The following is a 24810-nucleotide window of genomic DNA, read 5'->3' on the forward strand; positions in this document are numbered from 1 at the left end:
GGGTGATGTGTCTACGGCTATATGATTAACAGCAAAGCTGATTTCATCTGGGCTTATAGTGTCATTAAATAAAATGTCAATTTGTTCCCTATCAATATCACTTGTATGAGATGGGTATTCGGATCGAATCATGTCAGTAGGTTGCCCGAGAATTTCAGAGAAATAATGAAATATTTCATCCGAAGGAATTTTACAGTTTTCAGCATTGGAATTTAAAACAGATCTAATAGCCTTTCTGCGCTGATTGTAAAAGTGGTACTGGGTAAACTGATATTTGTATTTTTCGCGGCGTTTTATTCGGTCCCGTTTTGTTGCCCGTTCAGGTTTGGTTGTCTGTTTATATTTCATTTGGTTGTCTGTGGTTTGTTTATTTTTCCTATACTGGTAGTATTTCCGTGACAGATGTTTGGGGCTAGGAAGTAGATCAATCGCAGAGGCCAAGAACTCACACCAAATGTTAATCTCATGGTCAAATTGCTCGTCTGTAAAATTGTTTAAAAATCTACTTCGCCACTGCATCATTTTCTGCTTAAATTCGTGCGGTAATGTGTTGACATCTTTAGTTTCCGTGTTAGCATTAGGGTCACTTTCTTGAACGATTGTTTCGACATTTTGAGAGGGATCAACCCTCTGTCGATTTCTAGAAACTAAAATTTGACGGTGAATATCAGGATGAGCTCTGCTGATGTGTATTTTGACCCCACGGGAACTGGAGTAATGACATCCGCAGTGTGTACACTGACAATTTATGTTGTCAAATGCCTGGTTTGAAGAATTCGCACTGTGTCTAGCTGATCAATTTGTATGAAGAGTTTGAGATGCCTGAGGAATTCTGTGTAAGTTTTTTTCTAATTACAGTATATTGTAATAAACAATTGCTATACAGTTGTTAGGCATTTTTTCCGTCATTTATGCCCCATTGACACATTATATCCATATTATCCAAGTTTTAGCATATCCGAGGTAATCTCGGTCCCAATCAGCTCGGATAATTGTGAGTCTACATTACTACAAAAATCTCTTTCACTTCAAGAATGTGTACGTAAACACAATACCTACTTACATATTCTTGTCATGAATGAATATGAAAAAAGACAGCGAATTCTTCTCCACTTCGTAATTATTACAGGCAAGTACAGGATATATCTTTCTACTTTTGTTGAGAGGAAATGTAAATGGATCACACTCATAAGTACTTACTGATTTTAGCTTACTCTCAATGCATAAAGAACAACAAAAAGTTGCTAACCATTGCACATGCTCTGTGTTACTTCAGATCCTAGCACTAACTCACCTGTGTTATCTCTACCGTATTTGGTCTGGTCCACCCTGAGCAAGATTACTTCCGTCTCTTTCTTACCCTTTTACATTCATTGCTCTCACTGAAACAGATGCAGTTACTGTTCTCCAAGCCGAGTGCAGAAACCAAGGAGAAGCTCCCTGCGATGCAGTCCTGTCGGCCGTACCTGCTCACTCTGTTGACGCACCGTGCCAGTTGGGCCACTCTGTACCACTGCATGCAGAACCTTCTGGCGACATGTAATGACAGGTACTTTTAAACCCACAATCGTCTTAGTCTCTTAATTAAGCATTATATTTATATATATGACAGTTTTGAAGTATTCTGTTTACTTGCCTAAAAATAAAAAATAAACACACACATCCCTAATCTTCCGTTGCCAAAGTGTTCTTGTGTATATGAGTCTGTTTGCTGATAGCTATAGTGTGTGATTCAAAAGTGCCTCGTGTAGTTCAAAAGTCAGAAGTTACGACTGTGTTATATGGCTCATTCAAGCTGAGAGCTACGGAAGTTGCAAAAGAAAACCATGTGAGAATGGTGAGTCGTAATTATGATGTGCATCCATGTATGATTTGGTACTTTAAAAAAAAGCAAAAACTAATGGTACTATCTGCAAATTGTTGTGTGTGGGTGCAGAAGGTAGATTAAAATAGTGCAGGAGTGGGATGTGGAGACTGGAAACATAACGAATGAAGTTCAGAGCTTTGGTGTTTCAGGGAAAGGCTTTAAATCAAGTGCTGCACAGTGCAGGTTTTTTTACCACAGTTAAGTGTGATTTAAATATGTCCTTTTTTGTTACTATTTTATTGTGAATAACTTTAGATAAATTCTTGTTTATTTGATTTTTTAAGGAAAATATTTATTCACATAGTTTTCCTGCTTTTCTTGGCCTTATTTAACCTTGAAAATGGGGGAGAGAAAATTAGGAAATTTAATTTTGAATCAAAAATAACGTTGGAATAACCCCATTTATGTAGTATGCTCCTTCAGCAACTGCTCGCATAGAGGTGTCATTCTTTGAAGAGATTGGTTGCTTTCCTTTGTGATCTCCTGTGACGGTAGCATTTTGTGTTTCTTACATGTTTATTGTAACAGTCCTCTTTCAATTTCCGGTTACTAGCCTGATTTTGTTCCCAAAATTAATAAGGGCTGTCTTCTTGGCAGACTCCATCTGTTCTTTCCGTTTTACACCAGTAGCGTACACAAAACTTGCATGCTGGAGCAAGCCCAATTGCTGCTAATTTAAATTGTGTGTCGTAACTCCTGTTTTTCTCACCCATCACCAACCGCTATTCACTTAAATGATGTGAAAATAATTAGCACAGAGACCAAGTGTGCATCTCTCACATAATTTTTACCAGCGTATGCGATCTTAGACCAATAGCTTGCCATGCAGTCCTGTTACTGCTGTGTTGCCAGATGCGGCTGCTTAGTTGCTACCTACTGAAGATGGTTTTCCGTGGTTTCCCATTTTCACACCAGGCAAATGCTGGGGCTGTACCTTAATTAAGGCCACGGCCGCTTCCTTCCAACTCCTAGGCCTTGCCTATCCCATCGTCGCCATAAGACCTATCTGTGTCGGTGCGACGTAAAGCCCCTAGCAAAAAAAGTTGCTACCTACAAGCTGATGACCATTCGTTGAAAGTGATGTTTTCACAGCCATATGTTTTGCGAAAAAATAAAAAATAAATTTAAAAAATAGAAAACACAGTGATAATGGGAAAACTTCCACACGATTATAACAGGAAAATTAGTGAATGTTTCATTCCCTCCAAATTCCGATTTCAAAATTAATGATGGGGAAACTTTTGCAGGTGCAGCCCTTCTAACACAGACCCTCCGATTAGGATGGATATTATCGGCTGTGTATAGGAAACTGTGTTTTATTGTGATGGAGGATAGTGTAATATATGGTGCGCGAGTTGCAGGGATGTTGATGACTGCACAAACGCTCAATCCCCGAGCAAAGGGAACTAACCAGTTAAGATTAAAAGCCAGCTGGGAATCCGAACCGAAGGCCACTCCGCTGAACATTCAGCCAAAGAGCTGGACAATTGTGCGGGTAAATAGGGTAATTACTATTGGATTAATGATCAAACATGGCATATCTTTATATACTTTACTACCTCACCAAATCACCAACTGTTTTTTCCACATACCCTCCCCCATTTTAGAAAATGAAATTTTTTTTTAAAAGGTCTTGTAGGTTAATCATTATGAATTATGTTGGTAAGTTCTTGATTTAAAGTAATTCCAGAAGTCATCCAAGTCTAACATTTAATCCAGCTGGTTCATCATTTACAAGGATCGTTTATTGAAGGGATTCAGTTGGGTGGAAATCCGTTGAAATATGTGGACCTTTGGTGATGACCCGATTATAAGGGCACACTCTTGTAATAATCTTATATTCTTATACATTACAATAGAGTGATATCAGTAGGGAAAACTGAAAAAATGCCTGCACGATATAGTTGAGGCCATATGATTATCATCATCAGCTCTGCCCAGGTCGCTGGGATTTTAATGGTACGTTTCCACTTTTCTCTATTGAACCATTATTGACTTTGTTCCAATCCAGGTTCCTTGTTCATTAAGTCCAAGCACCTCCGTCATCCACTTTGGTATCCTTCCCTTCCATCCTCTTAACATGTGCAAGCCTTTTCAGTTTATTCTGTCTGAAAGCTTTTCCTTCCTGACATCTTCATTTCTTACTCTGTCTGCTCTTAGTTTTCCTATTATATCTGTTAAAAATTTCTTCTCACTGGGCTGGATTTTATTCTCATATCCTTTTCGTCAGCATCACAGTCTGTGCTGCATATCTCAGTATATCTTATAGATCAAGTTGTATCCTTTAACTGATCTCCATGTCCATATTTCCCAAGTACCTAAAGCTTTCCACAGTTCAATCAATCAATCAGACACTACTGATTTGCATTTAGAGCAGTCACCCAGGTGGCAGATTCTCTATTTGTTGTTTTCCTAGCCTTTTCTTAAATGATTGCAAAGAAATTGGAAATGTATTGAACATCTCCCTTGGTAATATATTTGCCCCAATTTGTCCCCTTGAAATTCAGCTTTATCATCATATTATAATCTTTCCTACTTTTAAAGAAACCACTCAAACTTATTAGTCTACTAATGTCGTTCCATGCCATCTCTCCACTGACAGCTTGGAACATACCACTTATGATATAGATGTTGATTCTCATAGGGAACCTGAAATATTTGTCCTGAATGAGTAAATTTATAATACATAAATGGTCCCTTATTGGGCATTATAAATTTTCCAGCTAGCTCATTCCTGGTGGTTAGTCGAGCAACTTGTCTCCTTTTTCCCAGTTCTTCCCAGCCCAAACTGTGCAACATTTTTATAACGCTATTCGTTTGTTGGAAATCACCCAGAGCAAATGAAGCTGCTTTTCTTTGGATTTTTTCCACTTCTTGAATCAAGTAATCCTGGTGAAGGTCCCATACACTGGAACCACAGTCTAGTTGGGGTCGTACCAGAGACTTATATGCTCTCTCCTTTACATCCTTATTACAACCCCTAAATACCCTCATAACCATGTGCAGAGATCTGTACCCTTTATTTACAATCCTATTTATGTGATTGCACCAATGAAGATCTTTGTTTATATTGACACCTAGGTACTTAAAATGATCCCCAAAAGGAACTTTCACCCCATCAACGCAGTAATTAAAAACTGAGATGACTTTTCTTATTTGTGAAACTCACAACCTGACTTATAACCCCGTTTATCATTATACTATTGCGTACTGTTCAACTCGCAACATTTTTCTTTCCATGTTTCAGATATGATCCAACGTCTGTACTGGACTTTCTCTGGGCTCTCACATGCAACCCCAAACTATGGCAGGGTCGTGAGAAGTTCACGCCCAAGCACTATACACCTGAGGATATCTTGTGCCTCTCCATGGATCAGGTGAGATGTTTTTGATGATATGAGAACAGATGCATGGTAGTGAAATTACATGTTTCTCTTTGTGATTGTTAAAATCGAGTGTGTTTCAGAATTTCTTTCTGCTAGCATATAAAATTTTAATTTGGTGACATTTTAAACTTCTTGACTATAATATTTTTATTTTTTAAGCCTTTTGTTACTGCCATCTTTCTAGGGTACCTAAAGACCGAGGTTTGCAAGCATCGGTTACAACTGAACGGTGACTGTAATCCATATATTTCATGATTGTTCATAACCATTACATGATCTACTTGCCAAAGTTTTTTCTTTGAATGAAAGATTTCAACATTATTGCAGTATTTGCCAGTATCACAGTTTCATGTACAGTAAAAGTCATTACAAGAGCAATAAATTAACTCTCTATAACAAATTACAAGTAAACACATTGAAAAACTTTGTATTGAAAAGGTGGAACTGGTAAAATGTATTTAACTATTAATGTTTCATTCTACAAGAAAATCCTCAGATTTTATCAAATCGCTTTAAATTGTGCACACATGTATAATATTGTTTACGCTCTTGTCAGTGATTGTAAACAAATAAGAGGAAAGTGATCCGCCACTGTCACCTTTGTCACCTCCAGGAACGGTGTTTGTAAGGAGTTAACAACTGCTTTTCTTTCTCCGACGATCGTAAAGTGCATAATACATTAACCTTCACAAAGTTTAGAAGAACTACAAGAGAGTATTTGGCAAGGTATTTTGAACATCTTGCAGGCTGAGATGTGGAGTGCATCTACAAAGCTGTTTAAAAACAAATTTTGTAATTCAGATACTTCATTAAGAAGGAAGCCATACTTTTCAGTGTCAGCTTAAGTTAATGTAACTTTAAAGCTTTTCAGTCTGTCGAAAACACTAAATAAAGAGTGGCCATCATTCTTCCTCTGTTGTTCCAGAGACTGGTGTTAGTTGAGTACATGGTAGAAGAAGCTGTGAGCCAACCACAACAGGCGTCTGTGGAGAAGATGGAAGCTCGACTTCCTCTCCTGCTGCAGTGCACCAATACTGGTCGCGACATGGCCTCTGTTACACACCACTTGGTCCAGATGATGACTGCAAACAAAGGGTACGTTGTTTATTATGATCCACCACTGTTATCATCATTCTTGAGCTGTAGTTGACTGGGTGCCGAGTCCTTCTGTGCAAGAATATATTCTGTTCACGGATCACCGGGCTGAGTGGCTCAAACGGTCGAGGCGGGTCTTTTGACACCAACTTGGCAGGTTCGATCTGGCTCAATCCGGTGGTGTTTGAAGGTGCTCAGATACATCATCCTCTTGTCGGTAGATTTACTGGCACGTAAAAGAACTCTTGCGGGATTAAGTTCTGGCACTTTCCCATTTCCGAAGAACCATAAAAGTAGTTAGTGGGACATCAGCCTTTCTGAATTTCCAGTCCTCCTCCCTTCATCGTGGTAGAGAATGCAGTTCTTCATTTTTCAGAACTCTTTGTACATTTTTCTTCTCTCTCTCTCAAAAAATCCTTTATACCATGCACCCAGGTCTTTCTTGAGAACCAGTGTCTTGGGTCCCCCTTTGAAATTGCTCATGGAGTGATACCTTTCCAAGTTGTGAGAAGATCTAGAATTCTGTGTGATATTCTGGTGTCAGTGTTTGAGAGATGATGCTTCCTTATAACAAGTGAGAGCTTTTAGAATTTACTGCATTTGATGTCGGGTGCTATTTTGATCTTTCTTAGGAATTTCTTCCTTTGTTGAGATCCTCTCTCTCTCTCTCTCATCATGGTGAATGAGGGCACTATTTTCGTCTACATACAACTTGATTTGTCACTTCTTTTTGTTCCTTTACTCCTTTTGTCTTGACTTGTGTGTATGAGCTTCATTTCAGCAGCTTTTTGCATTTCCCCCTTTCCTCTGTTTATCCAGCTTTCTTCTTATCATTCACACCTTCCTGATGAAGCAGAAGCAAGCTCGTCAGAGGTTGGGAGGAACCCATCATCGTAGAGTGGTGTCTGTGAAGAAAAAGTTGTCAGATATCAATAGGAACTTGGGAAGAAGTGACGCATGAAGCACACATGTGGAAGCAGGAAATTGTTATCCAAACTGGCCTTAAGGGACGAAATTATTCAAATGTTAAGGGTCAACATTGAAAATACAAAAACACAAAATGTATACTGGCATCGCATATATGGAACGAAAAAACTGGAAGAGATCCGACTTGCTAGAGCCAAGAAATGATGATGGTGGTGGAGTTATTTTAAATTAAATGACTGCAGTGCAAAGTGAGACAGGGATTAAAGGAGTTATAACAGTAGGTCTAAAATAAGTCATGATAGATGTGTAGGCTTAGGCATTGAACTAAAGAATAAGTTCTAGATTGTTTATTCAGTTGCATCTAGTGAAGAAGAATGTATCATGACGAATGTAAAGACTAAGAACGATTCAGTAGTAGAAAAAAAGACGATCAACGAGCAATTAACATTGTGCACCTCATTATCAGCTTTTACCGACGGACCTGAATACTGCATGTCAGCAGCACCCTCAAGAAGAATTTTAATACCATGTTTTACTGTTATCATCTCATGTGTATAATTTTAAGTTTATTCATCAACAGCTTTTGAATGTTTGTGCTCGGAACAATCTAGAACATCCGCACTATTTTAATTGACGTATTCGGCAACCCGATTTATTTTAATGTGTAATTCTACCCTTGTCTTTTTTGTGCTTTTTCTTGAATATTTTACGGCTGATGATGTCTACAAGTTAGACAAAACATGTCTCGTCATATTTTAAATAATGTTGTTTAAATAATTAGACAATAAACTTTTGGTATTGTAAAGGTGAAATATTGACTTAACCTTAAAGTAAATCTCATTATGTCGGAAAAAGTCGTGTTTAGTGTTTCCATATATCTATTGGATAGTTTTTATTTGTGTATTTAGTAGTACTTTTTCTTGCTTAATACGTTATTTTTCCTTGTCCTCTGCAGAAACGTCTTAACGAAGTTTTACTGTACTTATACAGTTCAACACTATCATTTTTATGTCATCCCTACTTGACTTCCAGATCCCTGTACCCTTGTCACCGCACTCTAGACCACCCCTCTTCCCTGAATGTACCTCCCTATAACCCTTCCAGAAATAAATTTCGTAACCACTATGTTTTAAGTTAAGGCCATCTGAGCGCAGATCCTTATCTCCTACCCGCCCATTAGGATCCAGAAATTTCGCTCCCAGTTTCCCACATACCACTCCATAGTCTCCTTTAAATCCCCAAACACATTCCAGTCAGTATCCCTTCTACACAGTATTGTACTGATAACAATCTCCGCTTCATTAAACTTCATCTATGCTGCATTTACCAGATCCCACACATCCCCAACTATGTTGGTACTTATACCTGCTTGCTTTACGTTGTTGGTACCAACATGAAACATTACCACCTTCTCCTTCTCCGCCTTCTCTTCTACTTTCCTCATCATATGCCTCAACCTAATTCCTGGATAACACTCTACCCTGTTTCCCTTTCCTCCACACACTTTTCCCACATGTCTAACATTGGAATACCCCATGATCAGAGCCCCAACCCTACCCACCTCATTTGATCTCCTCCCCTCCTGGTCAGCCCTATCTTTCTGACAACTGCAGAAGCTACTTCCTCCTGCCTTTTCTCCCTCCCTTGACCTTGTTCCACCCGTCTTTCCTATCTTCTACTCTCATTTTCCCTTTCCTACCTTTTCCCTTCCTCCTACTTCCACACTTCTCAGCAACAGATCCCTGTTCCTCATCTTCCCTCGGTTGTTCTACCTGCAGTGAGTCGTACCGATTTCTTACATACAGCTGTCCTAAATTCTGATCCTGAATAGAGCCCTTAGTCTGCAATCTCCTTCCCCTTAAAACATTAAACTATCTGCCTTCTACAATTTCCCCCTTTCCTTCCCATCCCTCTTTTACACCTACTGTATCCTGTACATTGTTCGAGGGAGGCCTACTTTCCTTCCTGTCCTCTGAGAGAATTCTAATTATCTCCCTCAAACTCTCCAACTCCTCCCTCATCATCATCATCATCATCATCAATGTCCTACTCCAGTCGCCCGGGTGTGGTTAACAAGCGTCTTCCACTCCTTTCTGTCCTTCCACTTTTCCTGCTCCATTACTTCTGCCACATCCAATCCAGCTTCTCTAATGTCCTTCCAAATCTGATCCATCCACCTTCTTATCGATCTTCCAACTGGTCTCTTTCCCTTAACCTCTTTTTCCATTTCCCTTCTTGTACCTGTTCCTTTCCCATTCTTTTTACATGTCTGAACCATCTCAGTCTTGCTTTCTGTATCTTCTGTACTAACGGTTCTATATTTAGCTCTTGTCTGATTTTAATATTTTGAATTCTCTCTTTTCTTGTTTTTTTAACTGATGTTCTTAAAAATTTAATTTCTACTGCTTGGATCTTACTATCTTGTCTCTTATTAGTTACCAGCGTTTCTAGTCCGTATGTTACTATTGGTATGAATGCTGTTTATATAATGTTAATTTCATTCTCTTGGGTACATTGTCATCCCATGAAAGCTCTCTTGATTTGATGATAAAATGTTGTACCTTTACTTAGTCTGTTATTAATTTCAGGGTTGATTTCATTACTTGCATTAATAATGCTACCCAGATATGTAAACTGTTCTACATTCTCTAACCGTTCTCCGTCTATGTTCACTTGGCTTCTCTTTTTCTCTTTTCCACAGTGCATTACCATTCCAAACTCCTTCAGATTTTCATTCCAAATGTCCAGTCTCCTTTGTACTTCCTTTTCTCCCTTTCCCCAAATCACCACATCATCTGCAAATACCAAAGCATTCACTTTATCGCTACTGATACTCTGTTTTACACGTTTTATGATTTCATCCATCAATATAATAAACAATAATGGTGACAGTGCACTTCCTTGCTTGAGACCTTTTTTTGTATAAAATGTTTCAGTCACCACACCCCACTTGTACACTGCTTTTACTCTTATGATACAACATTTTTATCTTGTTAATTAATGATTTTGGTACATTCCTTTCCAGTAGGCATTCCCATACAAGTTTTCTCTTAACTGTATCATAAGCTTTTTCCAAATCCAAAAATACGAAGATGATTTCCTTGTTCCTTTCCAGATGTTTTTCCATTATCATTTGCACTGTAAATGTCAAGTCTATTGTTGATCTGTTTGGTCTAAAGCCATATTGTTCTTCCCATGTGATAATAGGATTATACCTTTATAATTTTCACATTTCTTCCTATTTCCTTTTTTGAACAGTGGTACAATGCTTCCTTGTTGCCAATCTTCAGGTATCCTTTCATCCTTCCATATGGCATTGAGGGCTCTGTATAGCCACTGTAGTCCAATCCTTCCTGCTGCCTTAATCATATCAGCATTGAATGCGTCTTTTCCACTTGCTTTATCTTTGGCCATTGCTTTCACTGCCCTTTCAACTTCCAACCATGTTATCGAGTACTCTTCTTTTTCTCCATCTATTATTTACATTTATCTCCTTCTTCCTCCGAGCAGTCATCTTCGTTATAAAGTTTTCAAAATACTTTGCCATCACCTTCTAAAAACCCATTTCGTCATGTACTATGGATCCATCTTCTCTCTCTACTGCCTTGATTTTTTCTTGATTTATTCTTTTCAGTTTTATTACTCTGTATAGTAGTTTCTGATTTCCTCTACTATCTTGCTCAATTTTGTTGGTAAACTCTCCCCAACATTTCTCCTTTTCTTCCTTGATACTCCTCTTTACTTGTAGTTTCAATCTTTTGTATTCCACATGTAACCTTTCTATCTTATTCTCATCCCTCTGATATGTTTTTTGCTTTTCCTTATCCATTTCTTTCTTCACTTGTTCCTTTCTTTTATTTCCTTTTTTCTTTTGTCTGTCCACCACCGTGTCTCCTTTCCCTTAACCTTTGTTTTTGTTTTCCAGTATACCTCAATTGCTGCTTCCACAAATGTCTGTCTTAAATTGTCCCACTCTTCTTCTCCACTTTGTATTTCCGTATTAGGCAACTTTCTTTTTATACAATCTTGGAATGCCATTCTTTTATCCTCCTCCTCCAATTCCCAAATCCTGATGTTTGGTTTCTTCTTCAATACAATTTTAGGGATTTTTACTTGTTTTAATTCCACAATTAATAATCTATGATCACCTTCCATACTTTCACCGAGGATTATCTTCGTATTCATGACATATCTTCCCCATTCTGGGTCTGTTATTATAAAATCGATGAGTGTTCCATACTGTCCATCCCAACTATATCAGCTGATCTTAATGGCTATTTCTCTTCATAAACCATGTGTTTTTTATTATCAGGTTATTTCTGATTCAGAAGTCCAACAGATTCTCTCCATCTTCATTTCTATTGCCATACCCATGTGGATTACAAGTGAATTATCTCATTATTAGTCCGTATTGAAGTTCAAAATATTAAAACTTTTTACAATTAATTTATTTAAAACCACCTATTCAATACTTTACAGTCTTTAAGGCTTATATATAATCATTCTAAGGTTGTAATGGTACATGTTTCACCTGTCATTGCAGGCATCATCAGCCATGCTAACTATTTAAAAAAAACTAATTGTTTACAATAATTTACATTGATGTACAAGGGCATTATAGTCATATTTGGATTGAATTGATTAATCCTGTTTTAAAGTTCTATTGGGATTTCTCTTGGGATATCATATATCTAATGGAGATAATATAAAATAATATTAACACTCATAATGTTGATATTGGGTCGACAATTGAAGTCAAATGGGAATCAAAATATTTACACAGAATTTTTCAGTATATATAAGAAATAAATACGTTTAGCTTAAAATGATTTGTGGATTAGTTAAAATCTTCTATAGATTAAAATCTTTTCTTTATTGAACGAGAGTCTTTATTAATAATATTCGAAGTGAAGATGCTGGTTAGATGGCAAGTATTGCTAGTAGATGATGCTTGATCAAGTCTCATTCGAATAACTAATTAATTCTTCTTCTCTTTAAATATGCAAATATGCTGCCTAGGTCATGAAGCTTATGAAGTTATCATCCGTGTAAGTCTGAAGAGAAGTTTAACTGGATTCTTAGGTGTAAATGAAATGGTTTGTGATGCGTATTGAAATCTGTGGAATAAGACAAAAAAGTGTGAGAGTTGCTGTATTGGAATTGTTCACTAGTGGAATTAATCTTCTTAACACTTACCCATTTAGACTTTAGGAGAGATGTCCAGCAGCGTTGCTTGTGTGAGGTGGTCTGGCAGTCGCTTTACCTCTACTCCTCAGATTGTAGGGATGTGTCATTATTTGTGGGGAGTGTGTCGGGTGGAGAGGGTTGGGCGGGGCGTTGGTACACGTAGAGGAAGGGGTGTGGCCAGGCAACGGGACCTTAGCTGCTGTTGATATGGCGGTATTAATGCTGGATTTATAGTTTATGTTGAGAGATGACAATAATTTGGGAATTTGCTCATTGACTGGGCTCTTTGTTTATACAATATCATTTAGATTTTGATTCTTATTGAAATGCTGGTCTAAAGAGATATAGGTGTTTTCGAATTCAGTCATTAAACTGCCTTTATTAATAATCTTTTAAGATCAGTCAATCAATCAATACTTATCTGCATTTAGGGCAGTGACCCAGATGGCAGATTCCTTATCTGTTGTTTTCCTAGCCTTTTCCTAAATGGTTTCAAAGAAATTGGAAATTTATTGAACATCTCCCTTGGTAAAATATTCCAATCCCTAACTCCCGTTCCTATAAATGAATATTTGCCCCAGTTTGTCCTCTTGAATTCCAACTTCATCTTCATATTGTGATCTTACCTACTTTTATAAACGCCACTCAAACTTAACCAAAATCTGAAGGTCCTGGTCTATAGTGGTGAAGCTATGTCCTGTTTCTTTCATATGAATACTCATAGCGGAGTGTTTGTTGTGCTTAGATGCGTTGTAATGCTCTAAGTATCTCGTTTGAAAGTTGTATCCAGTTTGTCCCACGTAAGAAAACTTACAGTAGGCGCATTTGAGTCCATAAATTCGTGAGTTTGAGTATCTGTTGTGTGTTCAATTTACTGTCTGGGAGTTAAATAATATATTTCTGTTCGTATTATGGGTTTTAAATGCAATAATTGACGCCATGTTTCTTAATCGGGTTGGTGATCTGATATAGAGCCGGATTTGTGGATGCAAAAGCAGCAAAACTGGTTTTTTGGGGGGTCTTTCAGAGGTTAAATTAGTTGCAGTTTATATCTTGATTTTGTTTACAATTTTATTAACCATGTCGGATTTGTAGCCGTTAAGTTTAGCCAGTTCTTTCATATAATGTAGTTCTTTTTTTCATATGTTGTTAGAAAGGAATTTTGAATGCTCTATGGATCAAGCTGTAAAAGGTTGCTAACTTGTGAGATTGTGGGTGTAAAGATTCTTTTTTTTTATAATCAAAGGGGCAAAGGTGGGTTTCCTGTAGATTTGAAAAGAGAATTCATTACTGGCTCTAGTTATGGTTACGTCTAGGAAATTTAAAGAGTTGTTGATTTCATCTTCCTTTGTGAAGGTAATGTTGTTACTGAGTCCATTAAGGAACTTTAATGTTTTGACCGAGCTCGATAGCTGCAGTCACTTAAATGCGGCCAGTATCCAGTATTCGGGAGATAGTAGGTTCGAACCCCACTGTCGGCAGCCCTGAAAATGGTTTTCCGTGGTTTCCCATTTTCACACCAGGCAAATGCTGGGGCTGTACATTAATTAAGGCCACGGCCACTTCCTTCACTGTCCCATCATCGCCATAAGACCTATCTGTGTCGGTGCGACGTAAAGCAACTAGCAAAAAAAAAAAAAAAAAAAAAAAAAAAAGTTGTTTTGCTGTTTATCAGTGATGGCAAACGTGTCATCCACGCATCTTATCCATAGGTGGAGACCATTGATTTTATTTACTATTTTATTAGCCTCTAGATTATCCATACAAATGTTAGCTAAATTGCTCAAAATGGGATCACCCATTGCCAGTCTCTTTTGATGATAAATTTTGTTGTTGAAGGTGAAATAGTTATTGTTCATAACAAAGTTCAATAATTTAATGAAGTCAGTTATTTCAAATTTACATAAATTACTGTCTTTTGAAAGGTCCGTTTTTATAATATTTATAGTATCATTTATAGGGATGCTTGAGTACATATTGGTAATGTCATATGAGACCATTATGTGGGTTTGTTGTAGTTTAAATTGTGTTAATTTTTCACAGAAATCAATGGAATTTCTTACGTACATTTCATTATTAAATTTAAAATATTTGCTAAGGAAATAATGTAAAAATATTGAAACTTTGTAAGTGGAAGTTTTTCTGCTATTTATAATGGTGTTTTATGGATGTTCTTAATAAAACAATGACATAATCATTACAAAAGCTGATAAAGGTTCCACCACCGTTTTATTAAACAAAGTCGACTACGTCAATAAAACAGAACTTTTATTTTCCGGTAACACCTACACAATAGTAAGTAAAGACCCCACATCAAAAATTCAACTAAATTTAAGGATTTTGTTGAAAAATTTGTCTTTCCTTTTGCAAGAGCAAGAACATCAAAGACTCACTATTATGAATCCTAAGCTACCAACCGCAAAGGCAAAATCCATAAAGTCTTCAAACACGTTTCTAATTCCTATATCAATGTTTGAGGTGAGCAAATTTTTTCTTAACAAAGGTCTTCCTTGCTTGTGATTGTCTGCATTTTATGTCCTCGTTACTTCTGCCATCGTTAGTAGCATAATGTCAATAATAAAATTTTATAACTCCAATCATTAAAGATGGTTTCTCAGCAAAACGACTCATTACTGTCCTTGTATTTATCCCGTTTTGTTCTGTTCCATGTTCAAATCTCTATTTTTTTATTCATCTTTTTTCCAGCCAGGTTGGAGCGTTTATGGTTCTTCTGCACTTTCTCCTACCATTCTTCTTCCGTTCTGGATCTCCCTCGAACATATCCTCCAATCATCTGTTTTGTATTTCTTCCCTCGTCCAAAATTAACTTAGCCATTAGATCTTGGTGAACTGTTCTCAGTTTTTCCTGCAGATAATTGTGATATGTCTCCACAGGGCCAAGTCTCAGCTTGCCCAGAAGTTGCTGCTCCAACTGTACCTGCGCATTCCCAGTGTGATACAGCATCTGGTAGATGTCGAGATGGACCTGCTTCTGGATGGTGCTTGTGTTACTGGTATGTTCTCAAATTTCATTTTATGAGCCTTACAGGAGGTATTTCCTTTTGAGCATATAGGTCGTTCATTTGCCGACAAATAGAGTTCTCACCACACATCCTTGTTCTATTGGGGCACGTGCCAGAACGGGACATTTAAGATACAGGAACTTCCAAACTCTAGCTGATTCTGCGTTAAACATCACAAAGTTAAATGTAAGTTCTGCACCAGATATTCAGATTACTGGTCCAGGATTGTGTATGTCAAATTATCATTTTCAGAAATGAAAGTCAATATAAAATCAACAGATAGATGTGTGCTTTCTGTAACAGTAGATTGTGAAAATAGTAATTATGGCATTCATAACGTCTTCTGACTTTGCATTACTGAGAAACCATTCCTCATTAAATTGATAATATTTCAACCAGTGGCTGTAATTCACATTGTTGTTATGTTGGAGTTAGTTTCTCTTTTTATTTATTTTCCAACAGTACAGTGCATTGAACTTAGAGGATTTGGTAAGAGTAACTCGGTCACAGGCCATCTCTCTCCTATACTTGTACTTCCACCAATTGGCTTGAAGCACTCCACCTCACCAAAGTTTCTTTGACAGAGTTAATGATTGTTGGACTTGTACAAATAATGATGCTCATCCTGTTCCATCCAGGATGAAATAATCTGGCAAAGTTTTAGAATTATGATGAATATTTATACTGGAAATGAAATTCTAAATCCTACCTGCATGCTCTGACTGACAGTTGACTCATTTTTGTCTTTATCAGAAAGAGCATGCACCTGCATCAAACACAGTAAATTACTTTCTCAAGAAAAACTGCTAAATGCATATGAACTACACTTGATAAGGACTAACAGTCCAGTCTGTCAGAAAAAACAAATCAATGGCAGTCAGTGTGGGAAGGGGAGACATGTTCATACACTGCCAGTTCCAGTTCTTCTCAGCTTCATCAGGAGGGCGGGTATCTTTCCAGATCTTCAGTCTTGATGCACGTACTCCAGGATGAGAAGAAAAGTGGATGAATACAAGGAAAGGGAAGAAACATATTTACTTGCCTATAACACCCACTCACCTGTAATATCTCGCCTTAATATTTAGCTATTACTGGGGGCGAAAAGGAATCTGGAAAGAAATCTCTCAGGTGACCAGGCAGCATCGTACAGCATTTCAGTTAATAGTAAAACCCAAGCTTCTCCACCAACTGTCCATTAGGCTTGGCTACTCTCTTCCACTACCCTAGATTTCTCCCTGCCCTTCGTCGCATACCGCTGCCTGTGTCGTGTAATTAGAAATTGTCCAATGCACAAGCAGGAGTGAAAGTGAGCAAGAGATCAAGTTTCACGGCATCCTTCAAGTTGAATGTGTTAGCATATGCTGCGAGAGTGGCGAGTCGTAAATATGAAGTGCAGCCATTAACGTAACCAGAGAGACTAATTATTGGTAGCAAAGAAAACATGAAATTTCTTCTGCATTGTGAAGAAAGGCAAATACAAAAATGCTGACATAAATTAATCATTCAAAGATCAAGTTAAGAGTTTCTATGCAAGTTGGGTAGTAACTGAAAAGGATGTGATGATAAAAGGCATCAAAATCAAGCGACTGTCCTTTCCTGTAATCTGCGAGTGGATCATAAGTGTGTGGGGATTGATCACTCCCAATACCATCGAAAAGTGGTTTAAGAAAAGAAGATTTTTTTCTGCTCGGGATGGAACTGAAGACTATTTACTTTGGGAAGGGGAGAGTGATAATGAGGATGTGACTACGAAAGCACTGATGATAGCGATGATCCCACTGAGTGATCTGAAGCATGCTTGCATAAAAGGAAAGAAGAAAATTTTTAATTCTTATATTAAAATATTTTATAAGTCATTCGGTATTAGAACCAAATATTTTGTATTCCAGGCAGTTGCAACGCTGTAGAGGCTAACTCCATGTGGCATTGTGCAACTGTCGCTCAGCGCTTAGTAGTGTGACCAATCAGCTGCAGTGATACAAAACTGTTGTGTGTTCATTTACAGATACTAGGTGTTGCTTTTCCTGCTTTTAAACCATGACAAACTAACCTATACAGTAAAACCTCGTTAATTCAAAGTCATTGGAACGCAAAAATTGGACTTTGAATTACCTGATTTCGAATTAACCACCGATTCGTAATTTAGAAATGCCAACTCTTGCTGCATCACAAAATATTCTAAGACCCGATACTGTATGCAATGAATTTTGATTCACAGTTTAAACCCTTCAAATTCCATGGAAAAAACTATTTCCAAATGTACCAACAAGGTGCATTTACAGTATTCAAGTAATGCTCTCGGATAACTCACTGGCAAACATAACGTCACGCAATGAAAGAAAAGCGTGAATAAAAGAAGAGGACAAATACCCTATGTACGTTATGAATAATCCCCACATATTTTTTAAAAAAATTGAGGCACGAAATTGGAGTGCGGGTTTTATTTGCGTCAAGGTTGCCAACACGCTCCTGGCTCACCTAGTTTTCGATGCTGAGTGTACAGTTATGATTTGTGCAACCGTAGATGGAAGAAAACGGTCCCCATATGTCATATTTAAACGGAAAACAATTCAGACTTTTAATTCTAAACTGACTTTACATTTTAAATTCAAAATTTCTCAGCGTCACGATAGAACGCGTCTTCCAGAATGTGCAGGGGTAGCTTTCCGCACTTTCACTTCCGTGTGTCTATAGTGTGTTTCATAGTTGAAAATAGAGTGAAATCGTAATTCTTTTGTATTCAGCGTTTTAAGAAACGCCACAATATCACGTAGCAGGCAGTACGCGGAAAAGCAGAATCCACGAAAACTGGCGAGGGGTGGCATTTCTGAATTACAAGATGGCTGTTAATTCGAAATCACGTAATTGGAAGTCTGATTTCTGTATTACAGTTCAATTGTGATACAGTTGAATACGGAATATCATGAAATTTTTATCTTTAAATTACAAAGACTTCGAATTAATGAGGTTTTACTGTATCACAAAACTGACATCAGATTTCGCCGGTGTGTCTATTTCAAGTGTTTACATTGCATGAAAAGAGTTATCCACCACCGGTCGTGTTACTCTCCAGTAAGGGTTTATGCATTGTATTACTATACAGCACGTATACACTCGTTCCAAGTTGTAGGAATCTCTTCCTGCAGTTCATTGACGTATTTTGCACGTTCACCGCCTTTATGATCACTTCTGCTTGTTATCTTCGAGCAAAACTTTCCAGAACGTCGCGCAGTAGCACGGCGTATCGAAAGGCAATGGCAACATAAAGTGAGACAGCTGGAAATTGGCTTATATATATATCAATATTTCTTCAGCTTGCTTGTGTGATGAATGCCACGAAAGAAATGAAAAACTTAAGAAAAGATCAAGAACTCCTAACTGGGATAGTATGGAAAACATAAGCAATTTTAATTGAATCGGTGTGTTGAAAAGGGTACACATTCCAAAATCTTTGCTTTTCAGGAGAAAGGAAAAACAGTTTTGTAGCTAAAAGAAAGGTTTGATTAAAAAAGTTTCTATTAGGCATTTAGACATACAGTATATCTGCGTATTCAACTACAAAGTATGGAAATCATATTACTTATGGTTTTCAAAATATACCATTTTTTTTATGCCAAGGAATATGTCCCTTTTTATACTCAAATTTGAGAAAGATCTTTGTAGAGGCAGATAATGTATAATTTCGAAAGTCTATTAACCAATAACACATTATTAAACAAAAATTTGCCCAACCATCATTTCTTTTATAGTTATTCATTGTCATTCCGTCTCTTTAAAAGTGTTTTACTTCACGAAGATGTCTACCCTCCATAACCCCTACATGGTGTATGTCTTGTATCTTTAAAATATCGTGAAGATCATCAATGTTATCATCCATTCCTTCAATGTTGAATGGATAAGTCGAATATTTCACCACGATTATGAGGGTGCGGGCATTATTCGGGTAAATACGGTATATGCTGGCTTTCCTGTGCAAGTGCTGCAGTCACTGTACTGTATACACTTAAGATGCCCTTAAAACATTGTGGCTTATTGAACTTTCCTATGACGAGCAGAGGAAGTGTCTCGCTTCCGTGTGCATTGTACAACTTCCTGGCTGGCACTTCTCTCCTTTAAAACCATAAGTCCCTTCGGACTCGGCATTAAAAGAAAAACAGTGCAGTTTCATCGGCATTGACAATATTGTTCGGTTAACATAAGAAATTTAATTTTTTGTCCGTATTAAACCACACCCGGGCGACTGGAGTGGGGCATTGATGATGATGGTTGAACTGAGATTACATTGTTTAAACTTTTTAGGGTCCATCTATTCAATACAATAATAATGTTGTCTACATTAATTACAACATTCTAAATTTATTTAGAACTGTTTTGACGCATTTTTGCGTCATCCTCAGCTGTACAAAGAACTTGGGAAACATGCAATTATATATATCTCGTGATAAATATTAACCTGTTTACATAAGATATAAACCTGATGACGTCTACATTAAAACAACAATAATACATGATAAAACCTTTGAATTGTAATATTTAACTATTCTTTCTTTTCCAGCAGTGCGAGTCAAATATACTGGATATTGAGTAACAATTATCAAGATGATTCATGCCTTTGTGGACCTACAGTACTGAGTTCAAAATATTTGGTTTGCAATCTACAGTAAAAAATTAGCTTGTATTTTAAAACATTTTGTACATTAATTCAATTATAGCTCTTAAACTGCATTTCTCACGTAGAGCCTTCTTAAAATAAACGTGAATAAAAACAGCTGAATAAGATTTGAGTTTGATGATATTCTTCTATGTCCTACTCAATAATATAAGTGTTTATAAGACTCACCCCAAACGGCCGTAGACTGAACGTAGTGCAAATGAAGTGCAATGAGCAATGAACAGCTTGAGTCAGGTAAACATATCAGGATGGGACAAAGGAGGGGCGATAGGGGTAAGCAGAAGAAGGGCGTGTGGAGGGGATCTGAGGGGCGTGGCCGACGATACGAATATTGAGAAAACTTGTTGTGCATAATGCGTAAAAATAAACTCTTGTCTGGAAATTGAACATTTTTAAGAAATGCTATAAGGAAATCAAAGAGAACTTCCGGTCTCTCGGATATATCATTTAGATAAGTCATAAATGAATAAATCAATCAAAATATATCGTTTAGATTAAGATTTGAATTCAAATACTGGTCTAAGTGGATATAACAGAATTCAGTAGCATCCAATAACGAACCTTTACTTAAAGTCTCTAGTATCTGAATGTCTTGCTCTACTTGTGAAATTGTGTTTTAGTGAATGAACATGTTGTCCTACCGCGGAGAATCTATTATACCTCACGGCATTAACATGTTCGCATATCTTGTCTTGAAGTTGCGCCCCATTTGCCCAAGATAGGTGCAGCCACAGTCGTTACACTGAAACCTATATACTCCTGACATGAAATAAGGATTGGATTTATTTATGTTCATGAACTAAAACACAATTTCACAAGTATAGAGCAAGACACTCAAATGCTAGAGACTTTAAGTAAAGGTTCGTTATTGGATGCTACTGAATTCTGCTATATCCACTTAGACCAGTATTTGAATTCAAATCTTAATCTAAACGATATATGCGAGGGACCGGAAGTTCTCTTTGATTTCCTTATAGCATTTCTTAAAAATGTTCAATTTCCAGACAAGAGTTTATTTTTACGCATTATGCACAACAAGTTTTCTCAATATTCGTATCGTCGGCCACGCCCCTCAGATCCCCTCCACATGATGGCTCCACACGCCCTTCTTCTGCTTACCCCTATCGCCCCTCCTTTGTCCCATCCTGATATGTTTATTTGACTCAAGCTGTTCATTGCTCATTGCACTTCATTTGCACTACGTTCAGTCTATGGCCGTTTGGGGTGAGTCTTATAAAGACTTATATTATTGAGTAGGGCCTTATAACTTTCTGCTCGGAATTATTATTACACTTTTTTATTATTCACAGGTTCCACATTTGAACTGGAAAATGCAGTTCCTATTTACATCTTAAGGATCTTTTTATATGTTTACACCTCAAAGGCCTTTAGACATAGAAGAATATCGTCAAACTCAAATCTTATTCAGCTGCTTTTATTCACATTTATTTTAAGAAGGCTCCACGTGAAAAAACGCAGTTTAAGAACTTTAATTGAATTAATGTACAAAATGTTTTAAAATACAAGGTATTTTTGTAGCACCTATCTTGTCTACAACAAATAATAATAATAATAATAATAATAATAATAATAATAGATAAAATAGTAAAATATCAATGTAGCGGCGGTTTCATATCTAAGCTTCGGAAATAAGACGGTTAACTTATCAAACGCACAAAATTGAAACATACCCAAGGTAATCATAACTTACAGGCCTAACAACAGCAACTACATAAAGGATTGTGGAACGTGTTGTGAACCCTATTGAAGTCCACGGGAAGGTATGACGCTATGGAGAAAGTGAGGTTCGCAATAATAACTCTTTAGCTCAAATATATTAAAAATAACAAAAGATACAAATCCAATAAACCAAAATAAAGGCATAATCAAGGTACTTAAGTACATTTGTAAAACACAAGGTTTAACATAGTAAGATGATGATCATCATCATCATCATCATTTCCCTTTATCCAGCTGTAGCCGGGTAGGGGCAAATATGGTTCCTCTCCACTTTCTTCGGTCTTTCCACCACTCCTCCTCCAACACTGTGTCCCAGTCCAGGTTTCTTTCTATAATGCTGTGTTGGATGGTATCCTTCCATCTCAATCGTGGTCGCCCACGGCCTCTCCTTCCTTGGATTTGCATTTCCATCACCTTTTTTGGCATTCTTTCGTCGCTCATTCGCTTTATGTGCCCAAACCATCTTAGTCGGCTCTTCTCTATTCTATCACTGACCCGGTGTGTAACATCTGGTATGGGTCCCAGCTCAGGGTTACGAGTGAAGACCTCAACGGCATCTACGGCGGAGAAGGTGGACTTCGGTACGGCGGAGATGGCGGAAGGGGCATACCCGTAGCATTTGTACTCCAGAGGAGTGGCTACGAAAGGCGCCTGTCTTCATGTTAGGGGTGGCCTAATTTTGAACCTGGCAGTAGGTATAAAATGCCTTTGGGTGTGGCGAGCCCATCGTAACAATAGCCTGTATGGACAAAGCAGATAAGGTGCCTCGGAAAGTAAGATGATCCAGAATTATAATAAATTGTCAATAACAAAATACAGGTGACTCTCTGTCGAAAACAGTCATTCAGAAAAGTGAAATTGGTGACGGCGGGAATCTAGAGCAAACTCCGACATGTTGATTTTAAATCATTGAATGTTACATTAAACGAGAAAATACCGAAACGCTAGAAGGAATTAAATAAAATCAAACATAATAGAAAAAACATAGAAATAGCACTTACCAAGATAGGTCGGGTACCCCTGGAGGGGTAGCCCTCGAGCGCAAGCACTCACAAAGAGAGTTGGATGGAAAATACACGGACAACACGCATCACACACGCGAAGCCGGTATAAGGCCGGAAATGGACAGATCACAAGTAACCAATAGGACACCGAATTTCTCTAGATTCCCGTTTTTGCCAATTGGAAAGGTCGTTATTCTGACCAATCCAATTACATGACCATATATGGCCAGTTCCTAAACTGCTGATGCAAGTAGAATTGCATCACCTACTTCCTCCACGTGCCAGTACCAGCTCAATTCTTTCCAAAGGCCCGAAACACAACTGGCCTAATTCTAATGTTCCTAATATTGTTTCTAAGCTCATTATTGAAACAGAGGCCACCATCAACAAAATGCCACAGGACTTACAAGCTGAACTAAGGTTGGACGCTAAAAGACAATTAAACAAGATTTTTATTTCTCCCGAACTAAAAAAAAACAATGTACAATTCGCGGAAAGAAAAAACATCATCAAACGAAAAAGGAAGAATAAGGATAACCAGTTGATCATTACTACAGCTGACAAGGGGAATACTACAGTCATTATGGAAAAATCTGACAACATTTTAAAGACTAAAACCTTTTTTACAGATGATACATTTTCGGTGATCAACAATGATTCTACCCAATTTATTCAGCGGCAACTGAAACAAACACTGAAAAAACACATCTTTCCTTTTCACTGAAAGAGAAAAACAGGAGAAGAGAATCCAGGCTTACCAACCGTGAAGCACTGCCAAAAATCTATAAGGCCGGTGTCCCCATACGCCCCATTGTAAATTATAGAACAAGTCCCTTATATAAGCTGTCCCGTTTTATACAACAATTCCTTAAAAAATAATACACATTCCTTTCGAACAAATCCATTAAGAATACACTTGAGTTGATTGAGAAACTAGACAATTTCAAACTCCAACCTTACCACACTTTACACTCATTTGACATTGTTAATATGTATCCTAGTATAAAAACCGGGAAGCTTTTTTCTATTATCAAGAAGAATTTCAATTCCAATACTCTTTTAAGTAAACTAGAAATATCTGATTTTATGTCTATTTAAAAATTGTTGGTTGACAATAACTATTTCATCTTTGATAATGTTATTTATAAACAGAACGGATTGGCTACGGGGTCACCGGCCTCTGGCATTTTGGCCGAAATATACCTGGATTTCTTGGAAAACACGGCAATTGATATTGATGTGAGATTCAACAATATTCAGATGTGAGCTAGATATGTGGATGATACATTTATCCTCTTGGATGAACACTCCACCGACGCACCGACAACGCTAATAAGTCTCAATAACATTGATCCTGGCATTAACTTGACATTAGAACCAGAAATGAATGGCTCAATCAATTTTTTAGATTTATCAATCATCAGACTTTCCTCTTCTTTCTTATATAGAATTTTCAGAAAACCCACCCAAACAGCAACGGCAATTAAGCAAGACTCTGTGCATCCTCAGACTCAAAAACGCGCCACTTACAACAGCTTAGTGGACCGTGCATTTAAAGTCCCCATGTCTGAAACGGATCTCAGTAGGGAATTGAATATCATTCGTGCTATTGCCAAGTTCAATGATTATAACAACACTTTTATTGAACGCACAATCAATAACTTTAAGCATCGCTCAAAATCAAATTTAATAAAGGGTAAATCAAAACCAAAATTGTTTTCGACTTTCATTTGATAAAACCATATATGTCGTCACCAATATATTTAAGAAGCATAATGATAACATCTCTTTCAGAACTAACAATAGAATTCGGAGGTTCTACACAATTCCAACATGATCAATAGTTCTAACCCTTTCTCAAAATCAGGTATATACAGATTTCGATGCAATGACTGCAGCAGCTCATATA

At 37.4% G+C, this 24810-nt stretch overlaps 1 protein-coding gene across 2 annotated transcripts in view; it reads left to right on the plus strand.

The window, feature by feature from the left end:
• Window positions 1-24810, plus strand: part of IntS1 (integrator complex subunit 1) — a 480230-nt gene that overhangs the window by 401792 nt on the left and 53628 nt on the right. For both annotated transcript variants that reach the window (XM_067153509.2, XM_067153510.2), the window contains exons 28-31: window positions 1392-1549; window positions 5115-5244; window positions 6179-6348; window positions 15358-15476. In XM_067153509.2, coding sequence (XP_067009610.2) covers window positions 1392-1549; window positions 5115-5244; window positions 6179-6348; window positions 15358-15476 — 577 coding nt within the window. The remainder of the gene's footprint in view (window positions 1-1391; window positions 1550-5114; window positions 5245-6178; window positions 6349-15357; window positions 15477-24810) is intronic.

Source organism: Anabrus simplex, chromosome 9, assembly GCF_040414725.1.
Source record: "Anabrus simplex isolate iqAnaSimp1 chromosome 9, ASM4041472v1, whole genome shotgun sequence".
NCBI lineage: Eukaryota > Metazoa > Arthropoda > Insecta > Orthoptera > Tettigoniidae > Anabrus > Anabrus simplex.